The 12,330-nt window shown below is 40.2% G+C and overlaps 1 protein-coding gene across 10 annotated transcripts in view; it reads left to right on the top strand.

Moving 5' to 3' along the window:
* The window catches only part of ENOX2 (ecto-NOX disulfide-thiol exchanger 2), a 266,724-nt gene that overhangs the window by 250,392 nt on the left and 4,002 nt on the right, over positions 1–12,330 (top strand). For all 10 annotated transcript variants that reach the window (XM_057538822.1, XM_057538830.1, XM_057538826.1 and 7 more), the window contains 4 exons: positions 1,620–1,801; positions 4,228–4,335; positions 8,496–8,604; positions 11,257–11,342. In XM_057538822.1, the coding sequence (XP_057394805.1) occupies positions 1,620–1,801; positions 4,228–4,335; positions 8,496–8,604; positions 11,257–11,342 (485 nt within the window). The remainder of the gene's footprint in view (positions 1–1,619; positions 1,802–4,227; positions 4,336–8,495; positions 8,605–11,256; positions 11,343–12,330) is intronic.

The following is a 12,330-nucleotide window of genomic DNA, read 5'->3' as shown; positions in this document are numbered from 1 at the left end:
GAAATACTCTTGCCATGGAAGAAAAGACCGCTGTGCTCAAAGCAATGTGTTGAAGAGGGAGAATCACGTCAAAGCAAATCATGATAGTGTGAAACTACTTCATTCTATTGTTAACCATGATGGAAAGTACATGTACCCAGTAAACATTAAGGATAGCTGTTCCCTTTCAGCATCTATCTTCTGCCTTCTTCACTTAAATTGGTGGTTTTCAGATTTGGTATATATATATAAGACTCACTGGGTTACCTTTTAAAATTCAGATTTCTGTGCTATAGAGTCTGCTTCAATAGGCCTGTAATAGGGTTTGGGAATCTAAATTTTATCAGCCATCCTAAATGAATTATATGATCATGGTCCAGGGAGCACATTTGGAAAACATTGACTTAGACTAATTCTCCACTTTGAACTTCACAAGTGTTTCTCAGTTTTTTCTCCCCCTTTAGGTGGGACAGAATGGCTAGAGGGGTCTGGAGCTGGTTGGTTCCCTGAGTTGGTTAGGCTCTGGTACTACCTGAGTAGGTTAGGCTATGGTAAAATCATTTCTTCTGAAGGCAGCCCTTTTATAGAAGAACATGATGCTCTGGCATATCTCAAGAGGGTTTCTTTTTCCCCTCCCCTGCTGGAAGCACATAGGAATTTTTCTCCAGTGTTCACTCTGAGGACCAGGTGGAGCCCCTGGAGATAAAACTCACAAAAGTGTAGGGACCTAGCTATGACTGGGTCTCCCTGGAGTTTTTAACTCTCAGACTTATTTACACTGAGCCTACAGCAAATTGCCAAGTACAGTTTAGGTTTTCCTACCTTGACACTGTTTCCTGTGGCGATATCTGCTCATGGGTTTCTGGTCTGGTAAGTTGTGATTCTCTGTATTCACCTGTTTGTCTCTCCAATTTTGGGTGTATGAGTTTGCCCTGTTACTTCACTTCTCTGTTGTATCTAAGAAGAGTTGTTGGTTTTTTTCAGTTTGTTCAGCTTTTTACTTGTTGTTAGGATGGAGTGGTGACTTCTAAGCTCCTTACATGCTAGACCATAAACTGGAAGTTTTTTTTTTTTTGGCCTCACTGCACGGCTTGTGGGATCTTAGTTCCCCAACCAGGGATCGAACCCGGGCCCTCAGCAGTGAAAGCGCAGAGTCCTAACCACTGGACCGCCAGGGAATTCCCCAGGAAGTCTTGTGTCTTAATTTTTACATTTACCTTTCCTCTATAGGATCAGTTAAGGCTGCATTTTTAGAAAATAACTGTCAGCCAAATTATTGTGTGGACAGTCATCAGTTCAAGACAATTAGCCTTCTATTTTATTATTACAGGCTCTTATTATTTGCTGCATTTCAAGTAAAAGTAACTGAAGTTACCTAGAAATATTTTAGTGATGTTTGAGGTGAAGAATTTGAAACACGATGAGGACTTTTGTGTGTTGGAATTCTGTGTTCATTTAGAAAAACGAGTCTTTGTGCTTTTGTGTCCATCTCTTGCTACCATGGCCACCTCAGATCTAAAGTTTCTCATTGAGAGGCTTTTTATACGTGTCAATTTAAAACACCAAGTTTTCATGGTACTAAGGTGAACCACAACGGAATCTGGATATATGGTTTTTACTCCTTTGTATTGATTGTTTAGCCTTAGTATCACAGGCAGAAGCTCTGAAAGAAGAAAATGACAGCCTCCGTTGGCAGCTTGATGCCTACCGGAACGAGGTGGAACTGCTAAAGCAAGAACAAGGCAAAGCCCACAGAGAAGATGACCCAAACAGGGAACAGCAGCTGAAACTCCTGCAGCAAGCCCTGCAAGGAATGCAACAGGTAAAGACATTTTGGTTCTCTGAGCTTTTTGGAAGGATAGTAATCAGCTCCTCACTTGTAAAAGGGCCCCCGCAAGCAAATAGAATAGCAAACCTCTTATTTTCTTGGTATTGTGTTCTCTGGCATGGCTGAGGAAGGGATGATGTATTGTAGTTCATGAAATGTTCTGGTAAATGCAGAGATAGCGATGGATCACCAACTTTCAAAGAATGTGCATTCAGTAAAAAATACTTAACAATAAAACTACACTGAGGGGCTTCCCTGGTGGCGCAGTGGTTGAGAATCTGCCTGCCAATGCAGGGGACACGGGTTCGAGCCCTGGTCTGGGAAGATCCCACATGCCACGGAGCAACTGGGCCCGTGAGCCACAATTACTGAGCCTGCGCGTCTGGAGCCTGTGCTCCGCAACAAGAGAGGCCGCGATGGTGAGAGGCCCGCGCACCGCGATGAAGAGTGGTCCCCACTTGCCACAACTAGAGAAAGCCCTCGCACAGAAACAAAGACTCAACACAGTCATAAATAAAAAAAAAAAAAACTACACTGAGTATAACCTAATCTTTTCTTTATGCTACGGAATGTACTTTGGGATTTGGACAGGGTCTCAAGGTCATTGTGAAGAACCTTAATTACTTAGATATGCAACAGTGCTGGTGAATAAGTATCTAGTTGATACAATGCTAAATAATACAGTCTTTTAGAAGAAATGGCAAGAATCCTACCCTTGATTTGGTTGGAAGGAGAGGTGTTATGGGTTTTTAAGTATCAGTGCTTTTGGGCACATAATACCAATTTGCTTTTGTTTTGTTTTGTTTTCACAGTCATTTATGTGAATGAGTTTACCAGCACGTTATCCCAAGTATAAAAAGTAAAGTAAATAAGTGCATCCAACTGTAATTGCATTCAAATACAACATTGTGTAACAGATGCTCAATATCTAGAAGTTTTATGTAACCACCACAGCAAGCCTACTATTTAAAAGATATCAACATCTGTTCCCATTATAGTAAAGGAGTAGTACTTCTGAGTAAGGGTACTATCCTCTTCTGTCTTGCCGGATTACCAACCATTTTCCTCACAATTTAAACTGTCCAATAATTTTTTAATTGTGTGCCTTGGAATTATCTAGGGTAAAGCTTATTGATGTTTGGAAATCACAAATTGTGAACAGGGAGTCTCTTCTGGCACAAAGAGTGCCATGTTCCTATTACTTCTGCTATCATTGTCTTCCTATGTGACAAGCAATATCACATTAATATTTTACCTTTCCTATTAACGAAATGTGTGAAGTAATGCTTACCTTCCTTTTACTGTCACCGTGGAGTTTAATTAGATCAGGGATCTAGTTTAATTACATCAGATATCTTTCCACCAAAAAAATACATCTCCTCAGCTAGACTTCAAAGAATTTCAACAATGTACATCGTACTGTGTCTTTTAGCCCTCCCAATGGTCTTTTGCAAGCCTCTGAAAAGCAAAACTTTGAAAACATTTTCTTGTTGTTGCTTTCCCCTCTTACAGCTTGATTTGAAACCACTCCACATAAGAATGGAGTGGTTCAATTTTAAACTAATGAACTTTTTTTTCATTCCATCACTTCAAAAACTTCGGTGAGACAATTAGGTCTCTACCTCCTGAAAAATTAATTTTACTCATTTTGATTACTTTTTATTGGAAAATAGCCTTGTAAACAATGGTAAAATTTCTCCCATCTTATCCCCGATAGATGTATAGTCTAATATGATGGTTAAGAGCATGGGTTGTGGGGTTGACTCAACCTGGGTTTAAATCCCAGCTCTGGCACTGACTATCTGAATAGCCTTAGGCAAACCATTAAACCTCTGTAACCTTCAGGCTTATGTATCGTAGGTTTATTGTGAGGCTTAAATGAGATCATGCATATGAAACCCTTTGCCCAATACTTGGCACATGTTAGATGCTAAATACATAGTATTTGTAGTAATCGTTAATGATGAATCCAGTTCCTTGCCTACTGATAAGGGAACCAACATTTGTGAAATTTGGATTCTTTACTACTTTTCTCGCAGAAATTGAACTTGGCTTGGAAAATGGCTATTTGCAAGAATGCTTTACACATTAAGTTCTATGCCAAAATCAAGATATTGTCCACATAGTATTAACTGCACCCTACCCTTACATCTGGCTGGAGTAGGAAAGTTAAGTGATTAGATCAATTAGTTTCTCAGACTCTTTCTAAAATATGAACAAATCCAAAAGATTCATAAGAGCCAGATAAAATAACTTCAAGTGAAAAGTATCTTGATTTTCCCTTTAGTATCTTTGCATGGAGAAATGATTGTGTGTGCTGGGGGAAAGTGAGGAAGGCCTGCCTAATATCTAACTTCAGCCAGTGTTTTTAAGTGAAGTGTGGCTTCTTAAGACTTGATTGTCTTTGGTCTTTCTTGTAGCATCTACTCAAAGTCCAAGAGGAATACAAAAGGAAAGAAGCTGAACTTGAAAAAATCAAAGATGACAAGTTACAGGTGGAAAAAATGTTGGAAAATCTTAAAGAAAAGGTACATGAGTACTAAGTGACCCTTTTCCCTTGCCCCCTTCCCCCTTTTCAGTGACAATGAAAATGCCCTGGAAGCTCCTACCAATAGTTATCAATGTGGAATGGTTGGTTGATTGGGGATTAAAAGCCCTTCTCCAGGGTAATTCTTGAATCAAGGGCTCTGCTTTTAGGTATGAGTCCTTGGCATTTCTAAAGGTTCTGGAGAGTATACTTTTCAATGAATAAAATGTCCGTCCATCCCTAACATTCCTCAGTCTTCCTTCTTGGAGAAGGTCAGAGTATACACCTCATCCCTGCTTCATCTAGTCAAGCAAATAACAACATAGAAAGCCCGTGTGACACAAAATACTTTCAATTAAGCATTTCATTAAACGAAGGAACACAAGTACAACAGAACATTGACATTTCTTTGCCAACACTCCATCTAGTGTAATAATGAGCTGCTGCAGGTTGAAATAGCCAAAACCAAAAGGGGGGAAACTTGGAAAGCAAACAAGGAGACACATTATTCTAAAGCTAGATAATAGCAACCGGGAAGGCAAAATGGGACTTTGCCTAATGAGAACCTGCAGCCATAGAATCTCCAGTGAGGACCTCTGAGAAAGTCTACTAACTTCTAGATGGATTAATGTATCTCAACCATGCATCGGGTGCCCAGTCTATTTAAGGTATGTAAAGTCTACTGATGGCGTCTCCCTGTCACACCTCTCTAATTTCCTTTATGCCTGAACATTCAAGTGAACTTATCCTCTGAAAAGAAAGGCCCATTGACCATAGCTGCCTGACTTAATGTCTCAGAAGAAAGAGAAGATTAGCGGGCTTCCCTGGTGGCACAGTGGTTAAGAATTTGCCTGCCAATGCAGGGGACATGGGTTCGAGCCCTGGTCCGGGAAGATCCCACATGCTGCGGAGCAACTAGGCCCGTGCACCACAACTACTGAGCCTGCGCTCTAGAGCCCGTGAGCCACGACTACTGAGCCCACGTGCCACAGCTGCTGAAGCCCACTCACCTGGAGCCTGTGCTCCACAACGGGAGAGGCCACTGCAATGAGAGGCCCACGCGCCACAGCAAGGGGTGGCCCCCCCCTCGCCGCAACTGGAGAAGGCCCACGTAGCAACGAAGACCCAGCGCAGCCAAAAATAAATAAAGAAAAATAACAACAACAAAAAAGAGAGACGATTAGGAGCTTAGACCAAGAGCCAGAAATCAATTCCACAGTTCTACAGTTCCACAAGAGCTCGTGCTTTTTCTCTTCTGTGCTCAGGGCAGGAAGATGCAATGCATACAGGCCCTGGGTGTGTTTGCCAGCATAGTGACTTCCCCTAGAGTGCCATTAAGAACTGGCAACCTTGGTTTAGTTGAAACAAATGATTGAAAGTGTTTTCTTCCGGAGGCCATTTGCAATATGCTTTTAATTTTTCCACTTCATAAAACCAACTTACTTTCCAGTTTTGTGGGTGTTATTAAAGAAATGAGCATAATCCCAAATTCATTTATCAAGCATTTAACTGAAAAGTGCCAAAGCTGCTCTATTTAGCAGGACTTTCCTCATACTATCAGAGCTTCTAAAATGTCCCAGAGCTGCTACTTAGCTGTGTTTCCCTTCTTGCATAAGATGGAGTGTGTGTGTAGTGTAGCCAGAAGACTATAGATGAACGTGGGGTTATCCTAATGACATTAAGCTTAAAATCACTCTTCAGGATTGACATCACAAATTGACTTGAGGACATTTTCGTGTAAGCAGCTCTCTGCTTTGTAAAGTATTTCATTTAAAGAAATGAAGGGTCAAATGGCATTGAAAAATCTTGCAATATTATACCTAAGTCTAAGTGTTTCCCATTTTGCAACTAAATATACCTTGAAGTGGCAGCTAAAGAGGACAGGGAGAGAAATCCAACTGATAATCAGAAAAATGTGAGTCAGAATATGTTTCTGTCCTGTTATTTTAAGTGAGGTTTCCTTCAGGGAAAGTCATGACAGTTCATTATAATCTGATCTTCTCTGGGAAGCTGATTTGTGACCAAATATTTCAAACTGTCACAATTAGGTTAGGAAGCAAAGTACCATCACATTAGACTGCAAAAAAAATTTCAGGTTGAAAGGAAAGCAATAAGTTTTGGTGAGGAGGGATATTTTTTCTTTTTGCTTGGGTTTCTTGACAGTAAACCACAGTGTGAGTTATTGTCAGTGTTTTGCAATATAACAATGTGACTTATGTCTGTCTTACTGCAGAAAGAACTAGCCCTTTGAATCTGCTAGTAAAATTCAAGGTGATATCATGAACCCTCCCTTGAATTCTGATCGCCCATTTCCTACTACCTTATTGGCCATTCTACCCTTTAAAAGAGCCATTAAACTTTTTTTTCCAGTTTGTTTCCTTTTCATTTCTTTTTAATTTAACATTTTAACCGTGTGCTTCTCTTTAAATGAAGTTTATGTTATAAACACTCTGAGATCATTCCATTATTTCCAGTTTTAGGAAAATACTATTCCTCTCTTTTCTGTAACTGTTGAATATGCTTCCTAGTAATTCATAGTGTTCTATTTTATTTTTATTATTTTTCATGATTAATATTGTCATCTGTGAAATTAGTTGTTTTATTTGTGGGGATCTAATTTTTCCTGAATTGATGATGTATCTTAATAAAGCAGCTTTATATTTGTTTATAAAAAAAATTCAAGGTGATAAGCATCCCTTCAATTACCTTCTAATTTTTTAAATGCCAGCTATAATCAAATTGAAGTCAGGTTTCAGTAAGGCTACATTTTGATTCAAGATGGCTAAAACTTCTCAGGATGTCTACATATCTTAAATGAACCCCAATCTGTTAAACTCTCACACTTAAAAAATGGCTTACTGGATCATTTAATGTTTTAAGGGGGTTAGAAGCACATGTACAGCCCGTGGCTTAGAAGTGAGCCAGCAGTTTAAATCAAACTTGGCATGATGGTTGCTGACTGGATTGGATTCTAAAGACCAAAGATTGAGTAGGTCATCAAGAAAGGTTTCCCTTCTGACTACAGCCTGGAAGCCTGTAAATCCACAAAACAACATGTCTTGCAGCAAAGACCATTAGTTTCATTCAGGGGCAGCATCCTGGAAGCTTTGAAGGCATCTTTAAAGAAAAAAGAAGGAAACCTGTCCCTGCTGAGGGCTTTTGGAAGGAAAGAAGTGACGAAGCACCCGAGTCATCCATGATCTGCTCCCCCCTCCGGAACATTTCCCCAACACTTTCTTTTACAACAGCAGTGAGACTGAAGCACTGATTTCTTTTATTCCTTCTTATGAAGGCTCTTGCTTCACATTTATAATACAGAAAAGATGTTCTCAGTACCCAAAGAGAGAAAGAAAAACCCGAGAACGGTCTGGAGGCATTTTTCAGTTTGGTTGCTGGTCATGGATTTCACCTGAGTATCTCTTATGAAACATACACACTATGCTCAGAAAGAGAAAACTTTCAACAACAAAGAAGTCCACTGTCACGGTCATTTCTTGCTGTAAAGTCATAAATATCCTAATTGATAATGTCCTTATCAGAGAAAAGAGAGAGAGAGCTGATAGTCAATAAATAGAAGCTCTAATTTTTAGTTCAAGAGCCAACAGTTGATTACCTGTGAGTGGATCAGCTACATTGTAGATTCTCCATTCCAATATGGGACTGACCTTTAGCATAGTGTGGACCTAAAATAAAAAAGAATGGTCCTTTTCACATTGGGTGGCCTGGGATGAAATCCTGGCTCTACCATTTTCTAGCAATGTGATCTTAGGCAAGTTACCTAATTTATCTGAGCCTCACTTTCCTCACCTGTAGAATAGAGATAAAACATACCTAACAGTGCCTGGCATCTTACAGACAATAAATGTTGGGTCTGGTTCCCCAGACTACTTGCATAGAATCAAGAATGATAAAGGCAGAAGGGAAAAAAAAGACTAGTGAAGATGAATGTCTAAATTTTTGTGTGTGTTTTGAAGGCTTATAAGGAAGCTTTGGATTATTGGTGATGCTTTTGTAATTTATACTATTTTCCCTCCCATTCAATAAGCAAAATTGCACAGTATTGCTTTCGAGGTGCTGTTAAGAAGTTCCCTGTTGTATAATTGAAACCAAGTCTGTTACCATATAAGGTGCACTGACCCGGGAGACATATTATTCCCACAGGAAAGCTGTGCCTCTAGACTATGTGCATCGAGCCAGGATAGTGACTACCCTCTGGAGAAGACCCTGAACAGCTGTCCTATCAAATCTGAACGCGAAGCACTGCTAGTGGGTAAGGAAGCTAACACACACATTCAACGGATAGAGTGCAGTGGAGTGGGGGGAAGGATTAACCTAAGATGCATAAGCGCATGCCAAGCATTTATGAAGCATGACAATGCAAGGACCCAGAGTCCTGAAGACAACAGGGTAAGAACAAGTACAGATTTCAATCAAAATGGTAATAGCAGCTCCCAGCCCTCTTCAAACTCCTGGTGACCACTGCCACATCAAGTGTGTCAGTATAAGTGCTATGCTAAGAGGGGGTCCACTGGAGAAACACGTTGTAGATTTTTTAAATCTCTAAGCAAAGATAGGTGAGCCCTCTCACTCCCACTCAAGGGACAGTGCAGACATTGTTTGTCAGAGAGCTTCTCCAGATGGGCCTCCGGAGAAGGTGTGTGTCTCTCTCCTGTCTTTCCAGGTTACTGGCAGGCGACTCAGGAGGCTGTCCGTGGGGTGTTGGACCCTGGTGGGCTCTGATGAGATAAATGCTACAATTGCTCTCGTTACATAAAATTTTTTCACAGAGGCAAGATAGCATAAGTGGATAACAAATCAGACAGAACTGGCTTTCTGTCTTGACCCCACCATTTCCATCCTGAGCTTCAGTTCCTCCATCTGCAAAATGGGCATAATAATATTACCTGTCTCAAAGTAGCTGCAAGTATTAAATACGACAATTCATCTAAATCACTAAACACAGTGCCCAGCCCATAGTAAGCCCTCAATAAATGAGAAGCATTTTGCACTTACAGCACTATTCACAAATGCTTGTTGACTTTATATTCTATTTGGAGAACAGTGGCAGATTGATCCCCTTTTAAATGACTAAAATATTCAGTCACTTAAAAGGGGCTAATCTTGGGCCTCAGCAGATAATCCCAGCTGCCTTCTAGGAAGCTGAGCCACACTGTAGCCTCACCCCAATCTCAAAAGTTCTCCACACTAATTAGCTTCTGCATATTTTAAAGATATATCTGCCTCCTTCAGTAATGGATATTGTACTCAGATTTAACACTTTGATATGTTAATAAAGATGCACAGGGGGATCTGCCAGTGAGTCTTCAAGAAGAGTGACAACTTATTTCCGTTTTCGAACTCAAAGTTCTTTAACAAATTGGCATGGCAACAGGGAGACCTGTCAGAGAAGAGCTATGGGTAGGAGGAAACCTCTGTAAATGGATAGTTCTAGAAACAAAGATTCTTAAGTGTTTAATGTTTTGTTTTTTAAAGAAAGTAGTCTTGAACTCACAGAAAGGAAAATCTATTTTTTAAATTGGTTATTTGGGTGTGAACCCACAAAAACTGCTTCGTATTTTGAAATCTGTGGAGTTACTTCTTGGCATTTGACAGGATTTCTTGACCATAGCATCTAGAATTCCTTTGAATATGGACTGTCTTCTTCAGAATTTAAGTTTCTCAGCTTGAGTCAGTGTTTACAAATTCAATTTACCAAGTCATTTAAGAGTAAAGTAGTGTTATAAGTAATAGTATCCATTTTGAATAGAGTTTTGAACCCTACCATCAGTTCCTCCTGGATCCTCCAACCCACCCGCTTGCCATCTAATATTGGAGGACTTTTACAGAGAACTTATTTGAACTTTAAGCTACAATTTAAACTTGTGATATTCTTTGCCAGGTGCTTAAAGGGATAGACAAGTCATAGTTTATAAACCAAATCAAATTTAGCTTTTATTTCCTGGCAGTTTTCAGCAAACTCAGTTCTGGGTCTGTTTGATATACCTAAGATCTTATGAAAGGAGATGAATTCAAAAAAAAAAAAGAAAAAAACAGTAGACTTTTGAACAATTTATATGCTGCCTGTTGCCAGAGAAAGAAGTAGTATTGGCACAATTAACCTGGTGGCCAGAATAATCAAGGCAGTATGTGTAGCTGCCAATCACTCCAGAGTTAGAAATCATGCAGATCCCTGGAGGCTGTAAATTGCTATAAGAATTCTGTTACTTGAAGAGATTCAGGGCTCTGAGGACAAACAGAATGCTAGTCACCACTTGAATGAAGGAAATGTTTGGCTTTTCTTTACAGACCTACTCACGGAATAAAACCCAAATACAATCAGCAGATTCTCTTGTGAGAGGCACAAGGTTAATCAGGCAAAGTACATGATTTGTACTTTTGCCACAACAGCAAGACATTATTAAATGCAAAAGAGGCTAAAATCCAATTTAAAGATGGTTCAGAGGAACTGCAAAAACCCAGCACAATCTAAAGTCATTGTAAAAGTCTAAATTCATTGTAAAACGTAGAACTCAAATGGCGTTTAGCCATCATGAATGATGGAAGTGACTCCTCAAATGCCAGCTTTTCTGCATGCAGTATAGTGCAGTGAGAGGCAGTACACGTAGTGTTTGAGAGCAACTGTCTGGATTCAAATACCTGCCACTTACCAGCTGTGTGACCTTGGGCAAGTTGCTTAAACTTTCTGTGCTTCAGTGTCTTCTCATCTGTGAAATGGGGATGGTAATACCTACCTCACAGGGTCGTTGTAAAGATTAAATGTGTAAAATATATATAAACTTAGAATAGTGCCCAATACATAATATGATGTACATATGAGTTGGCTCTTGCTAGACGCTATCATGTGGCATCTCAACGAATACAATGCTCAAGTGTAACCTACATGCTATTATTGTCTCTATAGGGATTATCTCCACATTCCTTCATGTCCACCCATTTGGAGCAAGCATTGAATATATCTGCTCCTACTTGCACCGTCTTGATAATAAGGTATGTGGGGGCCTGAGACGGCCATGCAAGGCGATGTAGGGTTCTTTGTGAACAGGTGGCCTCACGCTCCTCAAGCACAAATAAGTCATTAGTAATCACCGTAAGGAAATTTCCCTCACCTATTCTCTCACTGTGATTCAGCGTAAAGTTTCTCTCTTGCTAATAGGGTGACCAGCTGTCCCTGTTTGCCTGGGACTGAAGGGTTTCCTGGGACTTGGGGCTTCTAACGCTGACACCGGGGAAGTCCTGGGCAAACCTGAATGAATTGGCCACCCTACTTCCAAGATATATCTTAGAAGAATTTTCCTCCTTTCTTTTAATTTACATATCATATGCTAATTAACAGATATTTCTCACCAGTCAAACTTTTGCCCTGGGCCTTTAGCCATTAGCACTGCCATTATCTACAATGACACGATCAAGGCAGGGACAAAAAAAGTTGGAACAATAAGTCTGTAATACAGACTGCATATTTGCTCACAGCTGGTCTCATGGGCCAATTCCTTCCCTGAATGCTATCCCGTGGGGGAGCTCACAAAGCATCAGGAGCAAGGGTAAGTGCCAGTTCCCTGGAAAGTCAAGGATGCATGCCTCATATAGGCAGGAGGGGACTCTTGACCCCTCAGAATAAATAAACTCATGATAGAATTTTTTCAGAAGCAGCATTCAGTTAAAGCTGCTCATGGATTGTACTCACTATTTCATAGGATCTGGGCCTTTTGAGAAGTGCCATTGGAATGCAGACTTTTGACAGATGTCCAAAATGTTAAGCCATTTAAGCATATATCCTCTTTTTTTTTAACATCTTTATTGGAGTATAATTGCTTTACAATGTTGTGTTTCTGCTGTATAACAAAGTGAATCAGCTATATGTATACATATATCCCCATATCCCCTCCCTCTTGTGTCTCCCTCCCACCCTCCCTATCCCACCCCTCTAGGTGGTCACAAAGCACCGAGCTGATCTCCCTGTGCTGTGCGGCTGCTT

The sequence above is a fragment of the Balaenoptera acutorostrata genome, chromosome X, assembly GCF_949987535.1.
Source record: "Balaenoptera acutorostrata chromosome X, mBalAcu1.1, whole genome shotgun sequence".
Taxonomy (NCBI): Eukaryota; Metazoa; Chordata; class Mammalia; order Artiodactyla; family Balaenopteridae; genus Balaenoptera; species Balaenoptera acutorostrata.
The sequence above is the reverse complement of the archived record's forward strand: the minus strand, read 5'-3'. Positions and strand labels throughout refer to the sequence as shown.